Source organism: Diceros bicornis, chromosome 3, assembly GCF_020826845.1.
Source record: "Diceros bicornis minor isolate mBicDic1 chromosome 3, mDicBic1.mat.cur, whole genome shotgun sequence".
Lineage (NCBI taxonomy): Eukaryota > Metazoa > Chordata > Mammalia > Perissodactyla > Rhinocerotidae > Diceros > Diceros bicornis.
Window position 1 is genome coordinate 9,805,622 of NC_080742.1, and position 17,993 is coordinate 9,823,614.

General features: G+C 42.5%; 1 protein-coding gene across 1 annotated transcript in view; it reads right to left on the reverse strand.

The window, feature by feature from the left end:
• Positions 1-14,894: 14,894 nt before the first annotated feature.
• Positions 14,895-17,993, reverse strand: part of EPDR1 (ependymin related 1) — a 28,626-nt gene continuing 25,527 nt past the window's right edge. The window contains exons 2-3 of the mRNA XM_058523065.1: positions 17,557-17,765; positions 14,895-16,410 (exon numbers count right to left, since the gene is read on the reverse strand). Coding sequence (XP_058379048.1) covers positions 16,214-16,410; positions 17,557-17,765 — 406 coding nt within the window. The 3' untranslated portion in view covers positions 14,895-16,213. The remainder of the gene's footprint in view (positions 16,411-17,556; positions 17,766-17,993) is intronic.

Consider the following 17,993-nt stretch of genomic DNA (forward strand, 5'->3'; position numbering starts at 1 on the left):
AAGCACAAGATGTGTGGTTTCCGGAGCTGTGAGGTTACAGAAAGACCAGGGTTAGGCATGTGTCAGTGGCTTCGAAGGAAACAGGAGAATAGCAAAAAAAAAAAAACTTAAAGGAAGGCCATTTCTTTTGACTGCTTTCCTTTCATTGTTTGGTGTTATAACTCCTTTTGAACTAAGGATTTTGATATAGAAGACTTTTGCTCTTGCTAGGCAAGGATGGAGATAGCAAAGGATTAATTAAGTCATACTGATGATGATAATTATCAATAGGAATTTTAGGGGTGGGACAGTAGTGTGGATGAGACAGCAAAGCAAAGGAAAGTCAATCTTTCATTCATCAAAAAATATTTATTGGGGCCGGCCCCGTGGCTTAGCAGTTAAGTGCATGTGCTCTGCTACTGGCCGCCTGGGTTCGGATCCCGGGTGCACACCGATGCACCACTTGTCCGGCCATGCTGAGGCGGCATCCCACATACAGCAACTAGAAGGATGTGCATCTATGACATATAACTATCTACTGGGACTTTGGGGAGAAAAGGGGGAAAAAAAGGAGGAGATTGGCAATAGATGTTAGCTCAGGGCCGGTTTTCCTCAGCAAAAAGAGGAGGATTGGCATGGATGTTAGCTCAGGGCTGATCTTCCTCACACACACACACACAAAAATTTATTGATCCCTCATTCGATGGCAAGCTCCGTGTTCTGTGGACAAAGTATGGCTGCATAGTCTAGGGCGGGAAACCAAGAGTTACATCAGTCAATACAGTAAAGTAAAGTGTTGTGTGATAAGCAAAAAAGAGTGTACTATATAGAAAGCAGTGGGCGGTAACTACCCACTTGTATTCGTGGAGAAAGCTGGGTCTAAGTTTACCCCAAAGTCTGAGTAGTGATTATCCTGGCACAAGGAGGGGAGAAAGGGATGGTTCCAGGCAGAGGAAACATGTGCAAAGGTCCTGAGGCAACAGAGAATATAATACATTTGAAAATCTGAAGGCAATTTGTCATGACCTGAGTGTGGAATGAAAAGGAGTAAAGAAGTACTCACCCTGGAGAGGTGCGCGGGAGCTAGATCTTGAAGGAGCTTGTCAGTAGCCTGTGATGGAGACTGAGTTTCCTCCAGAGAGCAGTGGGAAGCCGTTCAAGACTGGCAACAGAAGAGGGGTGTGGGAAGAGAGGACTACTGGCTGTGGGAAGTGAGCAAGTGAATTAAATTGTTGCCTCAGAGTAAGAGATCCTAAGGGCCACTGTGAAGAGTAAATGAGTACATTCATGCAATACTCAGAATATTGCCCCAGGCAGCATCAGCTCTGATTACAATGGTGATGCAGGCGGGCCCAGCAGAGGCCTGGCTGACTGTCGGGTGCAGTGTTCTACACACCGTCCCTTTCACCTGGCTCCTCGGTGGCTCCTCAGTGGGAAGTGCAGCAGTGATGCTTTGCCCACAGCCTCCCTGGATCACACACCGATTTCCAACAGGTTTGTCCTCTTCCGTCCGTCAGAGAGCAAGGTTTTCCCTCCACATCCTCACTCAAGGTCTGCAGGGAGCAAGGTTTTCCCTCCACATCCTCACTCAAGGTCTGCAGGGCTCCGGGTCTGTGGAAGGCAGGCGTCCAGAGGCACGGCCTCAGGGAGGGGCCGCAGGCAGGGCCCAGGGCCCAGGGCCCGGGGCACTCAACGGTGTACTGCTGGTCGGTGGCCCCGGGCGCCCACGCCCCATCTCAGCTTGGAGTTCACCAAGGCTGCTCTTGTTTGGCGGTTGCTGGGGGATGGCGGAAACTCAGCTGGAAGCGCGCATCTGAATCTTTATGCCTTATACTTCTTTGTTTGCAGCCTATAAAGAGCTTAAAAGGTTTTTGGGTTTGCTTCAGTGAGGCCTGGGGGAGGTAATACTTAAAAAGATCACCCTGCCTCACTACCACAGAAAAGTCTCAGAACATTCAGCTCGGGTGAGAGCTTCCCTCTTGTCTCCTTCAGGGACAATTTTAGAGACTCATTTAAAATATGCGTGGGTGTGAGTGACAACTCTCTCAAACATGCAGAGCGTGGGACATGAGAGTTAGGATCACGTTCATGCTGTTCTCATCTCCAGCCACTGGGCTCTGAGGATGAGGACGGAACACATAGATATACAGGTACCAGAGAGAACAGACTCTCCTTGTTCTGAGGAGTTCTTTTCATTAAAGACAGAATTTCATATATGCTGAGTGCCCTCCATGCTCAGGGAACTACTGTACTTGTTTGCTCATACGTTATCTTTTACTTTATTAAACCTATGAAGGAATTATTAGGGTTCTGATTTTTACAGCTGTGGAAAATGCGGCCCAGAGAGGTCTATAGATTGGACCATGTGTAGTTTGACTCAAAAGCCTCCAGGTTGTCCTGTCCCCCATTGTGGTTAGAGGCTGACCTGTGTGAATCAGCTGTATCACCACCCAGCTCTGTGACCTTGGACAAGCTGCTGAATCTTGCTGTGCTTCCGATTCCTTATCTATGAAACAGGTCATAAGAATATTCATCTCATAGGACCGTTATGAGTTAAATGAATTAGCACTTGCAAAATACTCAGGACAGTGCCAGGTGATCAGTAAGTGCTATAAACGACTTAACCATCACTGTTATTATAACTGGAAAGAGAGCAAAATCTCAGCTTTATCAGGGCAAAAGAGGATATTGCCTGAGGTCTCTGGGATGAAAATAAATACATATATAACCAAATAAATACATAAAAAGAGAACAAGACAAAGAACATTCAATACCCAACCCCAACAGCTCATTCCAAGAAATCTTCCATTTAAAAAAAAGAAACCTCCGAAGCAGATACATGAGAAATGTTGGTTTTTAAAAATTGTTTTCCAGTAAGAGCTAGTTCCTTTATTTGAGTCTCTCACACCCTCTCCCATTTCCCCGCAACTTCACTAAGGGTCTGGATGAACTGAATAATATCATCTTTGTCCCATGATTATCTACCATTATTATTGGCATCCTGAAGTAGAGCCCATCCAGAGAATTTTAGAGGAGCTTCAGTCATTAAAATCTTCAACCTCAAAGTTTATTCAGCTTATCCTCAGCTACAACTGGGATAATGGAAAGATAGGGATTTAGTGACATTCCTCAATGGACCTAAACACTAAATCCTAAATTGTAGCTGTGGTTATGGGCCCAGAACTTTTACAGGATCTTTCTTCTCAGAGTTTGTTGTTTTATGAATTCAGTTCAATTAGCAAATCTCTATTGAGCATTTACTTGTACAAATAACTATGGGGAATTCAAGAAACATTCAAGATGGGAACTTGCTGTTGAGAAAAATAAAGTCTAGCTGAGAAACTGTGAACTGGTCTCATGTTAAAAGTAGTAAGTGACTATCAGATTCTGGCTGGGGTCTTAGGATAGCACCAAAATGTCTCTCATCCACGGTTGAAATAGTATTAAAACCATTCCATCATAAATTAATTTTTTTAATTCACACTTTCGCCCGCCCCTTCCAAAAAAACATCAAATGACTACTTGTCCTGTTCACTTTAGAAATAATTTCCTCTCAGCCAGTGGTTCTTCAGTAGCATCAGCATCACCTGGCAACGTTACAAATGCAAGTTCTCAGGCCTGACCCAGCTGTATCGAATCTGAAACTGGGATAGGGACCAGCAATTTGTTTTATCAACTCTTTCCAGTGATTCACTTCGTGCTACAATTCGAGAACCACTACTCTAGGAGTTTTATTCTAATCCCCTGCCCCAAATTGGGTAAAAGGCCTGTGGGGACACAAGGTGTTTTTGCCTGAATATGTGCATTTTGGAGAAAAGAGGATCCAAAGATTCCATGGCCAAAAAGGGAGGACTCCAAGATTTTAATAGCTCATCAGGTTGAATGAACACTCTTTGATAAAAGATAGAAAACTGATGGATAGATTTCCCCAACTCTCAAAGATTACTGAAGGGAGTGCCAATGTTTTCTTTAAAAAAGAACGTGGAGCCTATGCTGAGAAATGGTCAAATGATTCATTAAAACTTAAAAGTTGTACAGTACACAGCCAGACTGCAAGAATTTACCTGGAAATATGTTTAAAGTTGGCAATGCTAAGTGCTCATCTTAATAATTTGGGGGTAGGAGTATGGGGATGGTGGCCTAAGAAATTTTATAACGCTTTCAATTTCATATCAAATCCTTTCCAGAAATGCACCGAAGTACAGGTTAGCAGCTACGTATGAGAGTACTTATGTCATGATCAACGCTTTAACATCACTGAGGATTATAAACTTTTTAATATTTACAAGTTGAAGAAGGTGAAAATGGCATTATATTGTTGTTTAACTTGCGTGCCTTTGATTACTGCTGAAGTTAGACATTAAAAAATGTTTATTAGCCATTTATCTTTCTTCCCTTGTGAATTGCCTATTTGTGTCCTTTTCTTGTGTTCTAATGAACTATAAAGAGTAATTGATTAGTAAAACGTCATATTATGTAGGAAGCACATTGTAAAATGTTTCCATCCAGTTGCCAATTGCCTTTAATCTCCTTTATGATGTTATACATATATTATATTATTTATATGATATTGTGATATTATATATCTATTATATATTATATATCACATATATGATATTATATATATTTTTTTATATAGACAACTTTATGTAGTCAGTTCTGTTTCTCCTGTGTGGTTTCTTTCAATGTTTTTTTTTTTTGGCTTAAATTTTTTCCAATCCAAGGTTAGGATATGTTTTTCTGTATTTTATTTTAATAGCCTTAAAAAATATCCTGGCATGGTTTCATACTGTGTTTATATCCATCTCTTTATTGCACAGTGCATGGCATGGGTAAAACTACAGCTAGGTTTTGTTTCTAAAAGAAATGGATGATTCTCTCAATCCTTTTTTGATAAGAAAACCCATCTGTCATGTGGGCTTATAATTATGAAATGTTAAATTTGCGTGTCTCTTTCATGGCTATCGCACCCAATGATTTATCTGTGAATTCTAGAGTCTGTCCAACTTTTTATTTAACACTTCGTTTTATAACTAACATCTCATAGGGAGAGTCCGCAACCGTGCTTCCTTTTCTTCTCTAGTTCCAATTGTTTATTTTTCCAGTTAAACTTTAAAATTATTTTGTCAGATTGCAAAGGAAACCCTTTTGGGATTGGAATTAGACATTTTTAACCCCTATATTAAGTGGAAAGAATTATCTCTATAGACTACTTAGTAGGTAAATTCAAAAAGTGATTAAAAATCCTTATATACTGCTGAACATTTGTGAAGTCTATGTACTTTTTTTAGAATATAGATTCCACAAATTTCTCATAAGGGTTATTTCCAGGAGTTTTTGTTTTCCTGATGCTAGTAAGAATATAATTTTTGTTTTCATTCTATTTTGGATCATGTCTGGTATTTTAAAAACTATTGAGTTTTAAAATATGTACCTTCAAAATTTCTTCTATCTAAATAGATGTTCAACTGAGTAGCAAGAGGCCAGTCTCCCTAACGGGCAGACACGTTCAGGTTTACAGGTGGTGTGGGCAGAGGAAGGCAAGCCTTGTTCAGAAGCTGTGCCCTCTCTACAACACTCGTCCCTCACAGTCCTCGTTTTACATGACAGGGAGGAGTCATATGCACGAATTATTTGGTAGGCCATGTCTTAGTCCATTCAGGCTGCTATAACAGAATACCACAGACTGGGTGGTTTATAAACAGAAATTTATTTCTCACAGTTATGGGGGCTGGGAAGACCAAGACTAAGGCACCTACAGATTCAGTGTCTGGTGAGAGCCTGCTTCCTGGTTCATGAACAGCTGTCTTCTCACTGTAACCCCACATGGTGGAAGGGGCAAGGGAGCTTTCTCAGGCAGCTTTTATAAGGACGGTACTCCCATTCATGAGGGCTCTGCCCTCGTGATCTAATCGCTTCCCAAAGCCCCATCTCCTAATACCATCACCTGTGGGTTAGCATTTCAACATGTGAATTTTGGAAGGATGGAAACATTCAAACTATAGCAGGCCAATTTGTCATTAGTTAAAGAAGGAGGTAGCTAGCCTCAACTGCTGGTGGCTCTCTAAACTTTGTCCTCAGCTTTGACCCTTAGCACAATTCCATGAAAACAGGAAAAATTCTATTTGATGTCCTGTTACAGAGCATCACAGACAGACACAGTCATTCATATATACACATTATTCGTAAATAATAAAGTGTTCTCCATAGTTCTGATAGTATACACACACACACACACACACACACACACACACTACTTCTCTAGATACTAGACTGAGGAAAGACTTTCTCCAGCTGCCATTATCTAGTTCTCTGAGTCTGAGGTAAATTTAATCACGACTCACACTGCACTGGAATTTCCTTGATTTCTCCTTCCTCCTCACCTTCCACATTGAATCCATCAACCCATCCCACTGACTCTACTTCCAAACGTATCCTGACTCTATCCCCTTCTCCCCAGCCCACTGTGGCTACCCTCATGCAAGCTGCCATCTTCCTTCCCCGGGCAACTGCAATAGCTTCCACTGTTCTCGCTTTCCCTCCCACTCCCCTACCATCCATTTCCACACAGCAGGTAGAAGGACACTTAAAATATAAGTCAGATTTTGTGACTGTTTTGCTAAAAACTTTCAATCAGCTCCCCATTGTCCTTAGAATAAAGTCCAGACTCCTTGCTCTGGCCCCAGCATCTGGGGTCTGGCCCTTGCCTGACCCGTCAGCCTCATCTAGAATCACTCTCTTTGAGGGTCTTGCCCTCAGAGCTACATCCCCTGGGCCTGTACATTTCCTCAAACAAGATGAACTCATTGCATATGGATGCTGGGTCTTGTCATGGCTGCTCGACATTGAGCTCTCTGTTCAAAGGGCACCTCATCAGAGAGGCCTTCCCTGACCATTTCCATCTAAAGTAGTGATTTATTCACTCTACTCCGTCACCCTCTTTTCATTCTCCACATGAGGCAGCAGTGGCTTGTGTGTGTGTGTGTGTGTGTGTGTGTGTGTGTGTGTGTGTAAGGAAGATCAGCCCTGTGTTAACATCTGCCAATCCTCCTCTTTTTTTTTGCTGAGGAAGACTGGCCCTGGGCTAACATCCGTGCCCATCTTCCTCCACTTTATAAGGGATGCCGCCACAGCACGGCTTGCCAAGCTGTGCATCGGTGTGCGCCCGGGATCCGAACTGGCGAACTCCAGGCCGTCGCGGCAGAGCATGCGCACTTAACTGCTTGTGCCACCAGGCCAGCCCAACTCTCTGGCTTTTTAAATGATTCTTCTGTTGCCTGCCTGCCCACCACCACCAGAGTGGAAGCGCCCTGAGGGCAAGACCTTGCCTGTCTTGTCTTCCACTCTACCCCAGTGCCTAGAAGAGAGTCTCACACACAGGAGGGCTCAGGAATGCTCAGTGAATGAGCGAGTTCCTGATCATTTGACAGTTGATACTTCTTCAGCCTGAAAACCAGTCCCCAGGATCCTTTTCTCTCTTTGGGACACTTCACATACTGTGAACAAATGGCCCACTACCTGTTCTGTTCACTCCTGGCTGCTGCTACAAATGGTATTACCTGGAATTGATTCAGCAAAGTGATGCTATTGAGGAGTGGTGTGAAAATAGAGGATGAAGGGATGGCTTCAGCTGCCCCAGAAATACTCTCTCCCAGTGGTAGAGATACCCACTGGCTTTCTGACTGATCAGGCCAGACCTTTGGCAAAAGTGGTAATAGTGGCTGGGCACATTTTCCTACCTTATTCCTGCTTGCTCTGTTGTTTTTCAAAGCCTAGGAGTGGAATGGTCATGCTCCTTGCTCAGCTAACCCCTCTGATGGCTAGTTAGTGATAATTCTTGCACAGGTTGGCAAACTGTTGATGGATACTTCTTGTTTCCAGCACTATTGTGACTTTATATCTTTTGTTTGTTTGTTTGTTTAAATGCACATTTAACTATGAAATTTGGGGAAAGACAAAATGGTGCCACCACAGCCCAAAAGTCCACAGGCACTGCTGTCAATCAAACAAAGGTGATTTTGACATAGTTTTGTATTCAGCTCATATTAAAAATTGGCTGTAGAGAATTGTGTTTTAATATATTCATTCTGTCTTTTCCTCATTTAGTAAACATGACTTTTATAAGAAATGTGCTAATAACATATACCTAGTAGGTAAAATAATAGTTGAAAATTGTTATCAATTGTCTTCCCAAGTCAAGAGCATTTGATATGAACCTCAGTCTTCTCATTTATGGCATGAAAATAATAATAATAGTATCTAACTCAAAGGTTGTTGTAGCGATCAAATGAGATAATCAGTATAAAACTCTGAATAGAGACTATGACACAAAGTAAGTCTTGGTTAATGTTCTCTAAGATTAAGGTTGATATTATTTTTATTTTCTCTATCCTTAATGTATTGTGTACAAAACGGCAAGAATCATGAGAGCAATATTTATTAAGAGAAAGTTGTTGTTATTTTTAAAACTAAGCTTCTATTATCCCTCATGGTACCTGAGTATGACTAAGGGTGGGTACATTTCTGCCTATGGGTGTGAAGCAATGGAGAATGGACAGAGGTATCTCAGAGGGCAGGCCAGCTAATGGGTCAAGGTGAGCCCATAGAGGGCACTGCCTTCGTGGGTCACCATAACCCAGATTAATCCTTAGCAGATTTACACAGTCATAAAGGGTTGATTTTGTTGGTCCATGGAGGTTTGGTCAGACACTCTCAAGGGAAAGAAACCAAAGGTAGGAAGTACCCAACTTTTTGAGTGCGTATTACTTGCAAATTCATCCACTACACACTTTATAAATGCTGTTTCATTTAATCCTAACAAAACTCTTTAAAGCAGGAAGTGGGGAAAATTCCAATAGAGAGTTCCAATAACTTGTCCAGGGTAATAAGTGACCTAATCGGCATTTGAACTCAGGTATGTATGATTTTAAACCCTTGTTCTTTCTATTACACCACACAGTCTCCCTCAGAAACTGACGTATACGAAGCAACTTCACTTAGTTAAGAGACTGGTATATAAACCAGAATGACAATGCATTATTTCACAGTGGGGTATTTAACCTTTCCAGTGAATGGAATACTTAAATTTGCCGTTTAGGACATTCACCTGTGACAACAAATTACTTGTGAAGTAAAATTTCTAATCAGAAGGGAATCTACCTAGTCTGGAGGAATAATTCTTCTAGGCTACCGAGTTTATTGAATTCTGCCTGACCCATGGGCCTCTCCAAATCTTTCTCTAGGTGTTGGGTGTTCCTCTTCAGACAGGTTGGCTATTACTCTGACCAGCCAAGGTCTAGGGAAGGCGGCGTTAGGCACTGAGGCAAATACTTTCTTCCCATGCTCTTCCTCCTTTCCTCTGGTGCCAGGGGGGTCTGCTCACTGTGCCTTTTTGCTGAACTGGGAGGGATAAGATCTGCTTGAGCTGGGATTTGCAGTAGAAGGGACAGACCTAGTAATTTAGCTTGCTCTGGTCAGTGGCCGCTGTGGCCTCTGCATCCTCCACTTGGTCTAGCCTGGCTCACCAGAGTTCTACAGAAGTACCTGGGGGCCAAAGCCCCAGCTCCATAATGGTGATGGTTTGCTTGGTTCTGTCTTCTGAGCTTGCTCTTCTATGGATTCTTGACAGTGAGAGGGGAGTAAAATCTGGGTGTTCCTGGATCTTGGTCAAAGTGACAACACGTGACTTTAATCTCACAGTTGTCCCCAACATCCTTTATACATCTGCCAGATTCCATAATTTTCCCCTCTGCAGGACATGGTTAGATAAACACTGCCAAATCCTTGGTCTTAGATTCCCTAACTAAATTCCACATAAACCAACCTTCTTCTGCTAAAACAATCTGTCTTCAGACAAAATGATAACATTCCAGTGATCTTTCACATCAACCCCATTCTGACAGCACCTTGATGAGATGGCGTTCCAATGGCAACCTTGCTTTTAATAAGACTTCGTGATTTCTCCAGTTTTTCAGCCCTGAACACACAGACCCTCTCTTTCCACGGCTTAAATCTCTAAATAGTTCATTTATCCATTTACCATGTATTGGCGTTATTCTTTCAAAAACAGAGCTTAACCTTATTTCCAAATTTGGAGGCAACTAAGTTTAGCCTATTTATGTCTGACTTCTTTAAGTATATTTGTTACTAACAGACATGTGGATTCTTCTAAATGGAAATTTTATTAGCAAACTTATTTTTGAACAGAATGATTGTACTGAATGATTATATATGGTAAGAATCTAGGGAAAACTTTATCTCCACTCCAGGAGCAACCACTGCAAATACCACAATAAACTCGGTCATTCTTGTATTATCTGAACTATCTGAATTATGTGAACAAAATTGTTTCCTCCTCTTCCTAACCTTTGACCCAGGAAACACAAAGTTCTTATGACTGAACTGGGAAAGTAAAGGGTTTTGGAAGAGTAAGACAGACCAGAATCACATGGTCTCATGTTATTATCCAAGGCCTATCAACATAATAATATAATTTCCATACAAAGTTAAACTGAAAAGTGTCCTCCAATGTTCAATTTCTACACACTTAAACACACCAGAATACTGAACTTTAGTTGTTCTGAGTAGACAAAATAAAAATCATTTTAAATTTATTGAACTGGAAAAGCAGGGACAGTATTCCTAAAACCTGTAGGCTTTCTCGTTCAGGCTATTTTCCTTCCTCATTAAATGGCAACATCTACGAAGGAGTGCATAGATCCACAGGCAGGAGAATAATTCTATATTTCTGATAGAAGGGGCCGATGGTTCATGGCTTAGGGAAGAACATTCAGTTTGGAAATGCTCTGTATTAGGGTCACTTAAAAGGGAGACATCTGAAGTGAAAATCTCAAAGGTGCTGCTCCAGTGTGGCTTGAACTGGTCTCAAGTTTACGTGTCAATACACCTCAGCAACTTTGGGTTGAGAATTTACGATGATAAATCAAATGGCTTCCCCTCCTCTTCTTCTTCCTCTTCCCTCTCACCCTCTCCTTCCTCTCTCCTTGTCTTCCCCTTCCTCCTCCTCCTCCTATTCTTCCTCCTCTTCCTCTTCCTCTTCCCCTCCTTCTCCTTATCCTTCTCCTCTTCTTTTTCTTCCTCTTCTTCTGCTTCTTCTTATTCAGTTCTCTTTGCTATTTGGCACATTGATACTTTGAGCTAGAATTTATAGGATTGCTATAATCGCAATATTTGTTGACATTAGGTGGGACACGAAAGGATCTAAGCAATGTCCTTACTGCCAAGCTGTCAGGAGTATTGGGACACAGAGGAAATCTTTGCAGTGCTATTGGTTGCTTTTTATGTAGTGTGAGTCATGACAATAAGAACGTGTGTGTGGTTGCTGATTTGGGAGAAAATTATGAAAGCTGTTAAGTGATGCAAGGTTTAACCAAAAGGAAACTTCATAAAATCATACACATTTGTTGGTCTTGAAGCATCATTTTACTTTTACTCCCATGATGCTAATGTGCACCATAGGTCATTAAAATTTTCTTAGATGGTGCAAGACAGACCAATACGTGTCTTCACTTTATTATCCCTGAGCCCTCAGAGAGGCCAGAGCTACTAAGGAAAAGTCACTTAACACTTTAGAATCAAAAAGTTCTGCAGAGGCTGGCCCTATGGCATAGTGGTTAAGTTTGGTGTGTTCCGCTTCAGCAGCCCAGGTTCTCAGGCCCAGATCCTGGGCACGGATCTGCATCACTCATCAACCACGCTGTGGCAGTGACCCAATATAAAGAAGAGGAAGATTGGCATAGATGTTAGCTCAGAGCTAATCTTCCTCAGCAAAAAAACCAAAAAGGTTCTGCAAAAGCAAAGAGCCTTGCTAAAAAGACACTAAATTGCGACTGCTGATCACACCTGCCCATCAACTAATGTGATCACAGAATGTTTCGCAAATAACATTTATCTTAGTCTTTTTCTCATAGAGTTTTCAATTTAGTTTTTACACTACTTTATTTTTCCTGGAAAAGAATTCTGCATTTTATAATGGAATTTAATGGGAAACTTAGCTTTGCTAAGATATACTTATTCCATAAGATAGGACAGATGTACCATGATTCCACAATAAAGGTACCATTACTGCCACTGGGAGTAAAACAAAACCAAGACACACTAAATTTTATATATATATATCTCCAACTACCCACATGTCTAGCCCAAAACTATACTGTTAATCTAACAGGTTTGTGTATTTAGTTAACTGAGAACTTTCCAATAGTTTAGGCTGGTGCCTCCTGGTTGAGAAACTAAAATCAGTGTTTTCCAACCTCTTTCCAGACTGAGAAAACTAATCAACTAGGCTGAGAGGTTACTAAATAATGTACTTTAGGTTTGAAAAACCATTTCACAAGATAACCCTTTGATTTATTGTTTGTATATTTTGATAATTTTCTTTATCAAAACTATAGAGCTCAGGGCCGGCTCCGTGGCTTGGCAGTTAAGTGCGTGCGCTCTGATGCTGGCGGCCCGGGTTCGGACCCCGGGCGCGCCCCGAGCCACCACTTCTCCGTCCAACCCGAGGCCGAGTCCCACGTACAGAAACTAGAAGGATGTGAACCTATGACATGCAACTATCTACTGGGGCTTTGGGGGGAAAAAAATGAATAAATAAAATCTTTAAAAAAAAAAAAAAAAAAAAACTATAGAGCTCAAATGAAAATGACAATGATAGCAGTCATGGTTTAGTAAGAATACCTATTTTGCCATAAAAAATGATCCTAATGAAGGGTACTGCCCCATGGCATAGTACCTCAGTTTGGTATGCTCCGCTTTGGTGGCCAGAGTTCATGGGTTCAGATCCTAAGCACAGACCTACGCCACTCATCAAGCCATGCTGTGGTGGCATCCCACATACAAAAATAGAGGAAGATTGGCACAGATGTTAGCTCAGGGCCAATCTTCTTAACCAAAAAAATATATATATATATATTTCAGCTGTTATTATCTTAGCATAGTTCTCAAAAGAAAAGATTATCGATGCTAGAATGTCCATATATTAATGTAAGTTTGTCTTTTAAATAGATGTTTACCAACAAAGCCTTTAGATCTCATAAATTGTTCACAAGACTTTGGCTAAGGAGGCCCATTCTTTCCTCCAACTGATGGCGTTTTGAGTCAACAAGGAAGGCAAGGATACTGGTGCTTTCAGGAGATGGATCTATAAGATCCATCCAAGATCTACTTACTTGGAAAAATTGAAAAACACCCTTGTGTGGTACAGGCAGATAACAGGCAAAGTGATTTAAAATAACAAGGAAACATTGAGAGGGTGGAGTTAGTAAAGGGAATCCAAGAAGTGGTGAGTATTAAGTTTTCAAATAGTGTGGAACTAAGATCACTTCATGGTTAATGTCCTCAGAAATCTAAATGTTTTCCCCTTTTAAAAATATTTAAATAATTTTTAAATGTGTTCCAATTTTAGGAAATGCAGCATTAACTCAATTAGCAAAGCTTCTTGTAAGAAAGTCACCCTGATAATAGAGCAACTGGAGGCAGAAAGGCCAGGCCCTTTTGACTCCACATGGGCCAGTGGGAGAGGGAGGGATGGCTCTGTCCCAGGGCTGGGCGTTCAGAGTTGAAGGCGGAGGGTGGACAACGCCCCAGTGCTTGCGTGGATCCTGGCAATTTTCCTTGGGAGAGGTGGAAATAAATTGCTCAGATGTAGCGTAAAGAGTTAGAGACACATGAGGCAGAGTATCCCACAGAGTGGTACCCAAAGCCTAGTTCAGGCCTGTTGTCAGGAATCCACATCTGCAGATACGTGAGACACTCGGCCCCCCTTTCATTAATTGGGGCAGATCCCTGGCCTATTCAAGAGCCCTCTTCTTTTTGACTATGATGCCACTAGTGAGTTTTTATGCAAGACTGGTGACTAAGGAAACCCTCCTGCCACCCCGAGGTAACCCAGGCTTCACTTCTCAGGCTCTTGGGGCAGTTGGGAAAGACAGAGCAGTGCCAAGTGACTAAGCAGGGAAGGGAGTCAGGGGCCTGATCTAGAGGCCTTGGGACACCGTGCCAAGGAGCCTCCGCTTTCCTTTCAGGCAGTGGGGAACCACAGGGGCAGGGAACCATCAGGTGTGGATTGAGGTCCCACCAGATGTAAAATCCTTCTGGAAGGGAGATATGGCTTAACTACTAACATGGGCCAACTGAAAAATGAAAGGGCACGCACTTCACATGACCTGAATAAAATAAGTGGAGTTCCTTTCCTTCCTCCTTTGAGTGGGGGTGTGTATTGGGGTGGGCAAAGACAAAGATCCAGGGCTAAGGGGAGATGTGCAGTTTGGAAAGGAGTGGGGCCATCCTGTGGGTGGAGAGATAGGAAGCAGGGCAAACAGTGTCCCAAAGACTTGGTCAGGCTGCACCACCTCGAAGGCAGCTGTGACAGGATCCGTCCTCTGTGCATTCCAGGGGCTGGCCTTGGCTGGGCTTCCCTCTGCTCTGTGACTCCAGGAACTGGCAGGGCATGGGCACTGGAGGTAACAGGATTCAAGACTGGCTTATGACTGACTGACTGACTGACTGACTGAATAAACAGAGGACGGCTTCTAGAAGAAAAGACCAGGACAAGGACAGAGGGTATAAAGATGTTGTGAAGGCCAACAATGTTAAGAGGCTGGACCTGGGTGGTGGCTAAGGGGATGGATAAGAGGCAGCAGCTTTAAGAACTATTCTCATGGACTCAGGACACTGATTGTCTGTGAGGACTGAAGGATAAAAATAGGTCAAAAAGATCTCCGAGGCTTCCGACCCTGGCAACTGGACTTTCAGAGGAAGAGCAAGCTCTTGAGAGAGGATAATGAATTTGGTTTAGACCAGGTGAAGCACTTTAGATAAGAGCTTTAACTCCCTTATAGCCAAGATAATCCATATTCATTACAAAAGCAAATATATCAAAGAAAACTCTGAAATGCAATTAAATCAGTTTATTGAAATAATATAAACTGTGAGTAATACAGATTGTTTTCAGTGTAAGATAAGTGTCACACATTTCTCCTGGTAATAGACGATAGATGGATAGATAGATAGATACATAGATATAGAGAGACAGCCAGATGCCACACAAGAGTAGAAGAATCCAGAATAATAAATTTTATTACTGCGAGTCTCCCTGGAGATCAGCAAACCCAATCGCATTTAACAGATGAGGAAGTAAGGACCAGAGAGACTAGCGTTCTCTACTCTACCAATGTGCGGGGCACTGACCACGTGCCGGGCACTTACTTGGTGCTGGGCGCATGAAGGTAAGCGGAACACAGACCCGTACTCAAGGCGCTCACAGCCAGGCCAGTGAGTACAGGCAGTTGACACACAGCCTAGGAGGCACTGTGTGAACAGCATGCTCAAGCTGCAAGGTGCGCCCCGTCCAGGCTTGGAAGCAGCTCTCTGAAGGCCATGCGTGAGCTGGCCTGGGGAGGAGGGATGGGAGTCGGATAGACAGGGAGGTTGTGACACAGGGCCGAGGAAGGCCGAGGCGAGGGAAAGCCCAGTGCATTTAGTTAATCAAAGGAGTTCCAGTACAAGAGAATTCTAGTCCTGCATTTCAGAGACAAAGTCTCCTGACTCCCAGTTCAGTGCTATTTTTAGAATACTCCCTGTCTCTAGCTCTATGACATGTATGTGATGATTCAGCACATAGATCAATATTCTTGCATAGAAAAAAGGAAGCATATATGGCTCGTGCTTACCCGGGTAGAGACATTAACATTTTCCAAACCCTCTTGTTTAACATGTCTTTTTAGAGGAATTTTACTTTGTATTATAGTTTTTCATTTCCTCCCACCCGGGTCATGCCATACAGCTCTTAAGTCAGGAAGGGATTTTAAGGGATCACTTTGTCAGCAGCCAAGGGAGCATGGGGTGGGGGCAGGAACATCAGTAATAAAATACTCGTCCCTGCCAAGGCGAACTGCTCCTCTGACCCCAACTCCCGTGTGTGCCACTGCGCACGAAGAAAGCTCGCACCCAAATAGGCTACACAAACGTCTGAAGCCCCACGTTAGCCATCTCCTCAGTTCATATTACCACCTATTCCATTCTATTCCCTTCTGTAAACATAACTTAAGTAGTCAAAATCACATATACAAAAAAACCCACATCAATGTTTATTCTCCTAAAATTATGATATTTATCTCCAATGAAGATTCGCATCTCCTCAAGTCCCAAATCCCTTTTGCGCTGAGACCACTGGCATCTGGTGTCCGTTGCTGTCACCTCTGCGTTCACAGGCTTACCAGGAGCAGTCCTCGTTCATCCTCTCCAGCTGGGCTGTCTGGCACGTGCTCGGGGGGGTAAACACCGAGGGATCTTTAATGCCCAGCTGTACGTCGAAAAACCGCGTGGACAATATCACACTGTAATTTTTGGTGAAGGTTTCCTGGACGGGATAACAATCCTTGACTGTATAAATTCCAATCCAGGTTTCATCTACAAAAGGAAGGGAAGTGGACTTTTTAATATAGATGACTGGCAAAATGCCCGTATTTTTTTTTACGGTGGTAAAACATACATAAAATTTACTATTTTAACCATTCTTAAGTACAGTTCAGTGGCATTAAGAACATTCACATTGTTATGAAAGCATCACCACTATCCCTCTCCAGAACTTTTCCATCTTCCCCAATTGAAACTCTGTGCCCATTAAACACTAACTACCCATTCCTCCCTCCCTCAGCCCCTGGCAAACACCCTTGTACTTTCTGTCTCTATGAATTTGATGACTCTAACTGCCTCTTATAAGTGGAATCATACAGTATTTGTCCTTTAGTGATTGGCTTATTTCACTTAGTATAATGTCCTCAAGGTTCATCCATGTTGTAATATACATCAAAATTTCCTTCCTTTTTAAGGCTGACTAATATTCCATTGTACGTATATGGCACACTTTGTTTACCTGTTTATCTGCTGATGGACACTTGGGTTGTTCCCGCCTTCTGACTATTATGAACAATGCTGCTATGTACACAGATGTACAGATATCTGCTTGAGCCCTTACTTTCAATTCTCTGGGGTATATGCCCAGAAGTGGAATTGCTGGGTCATACGGTAATTTTATGCTTAATTTGGGTGGGGGAAGGGCAATATCATTTTCCACAGCATAACGGCCTGTGTTTTTGAAACAGTTTTGGGGTAGGCATATTGGCAACACAGCAGAGAAGAGCTTCACATCGTATAAAAGCAGACACAACAATGGGAGTAGATCTGGTCACTGAGACTTTGGGAAGTGATGGGGGGGAAGGAAAAGGAGGCACCTGATTCTAACGTGTGCCTTAGACAAACACCTTCTATGCCACTGACCCCGGGGTATCATCAAACGTGGGAGCCAAGGCTAGGCCCGTAACAGCCACAGTGGCGGAGAGTTACAGGTGGAGCCGGAGGCTGAGGTGTTTCAAATATGATGCTTAATCCTGGCACTACACAACCAGCAGAGTACACGTGGAGATTTTGAAGGGGTTAAACATTTCGATTAAGCTGATAAATTTCCCTAACAACTACCTTCCTTAATGGACTTGAACATTTTTTCCCATTGTGCTTCCTGAGATGCATCACTCGAATACTTTCTTGCACCCTTACATGATCTAGCTGACTTTCTGTCGGACCACTCCTGGACGGTGATCTGCTCCTGGGGCCCCCCTATGGAGTACTGGTCCTCAAAGGTGGAGTTCTGAGGAATATCTAGAGGATCCCAGGGCTCCGTCAGGATGATCTTGGAGCACTGCTTGGTGGCTTGTTCAATCTGAAACATCACTCCATCCTTATAGAGCAAAATATATTCAAATAACCTGAAAGAGAGATGAGAAGAGAATAGTTCAGGACTTTAAATTATAGCCATCATGACTTTTAACTGCATAAAGGCCAGAGACCTTTGATATAAATCACTCTTAAAATAGAAAAAAATCATTTTGCTTGTTAAGCAATCATTTACTTACTCCTAAACACTAGACACATCAACAACCTGAATATGAAATAATTAAAATTCAGATGTCAAAACTGAATATGCACTGGATAAT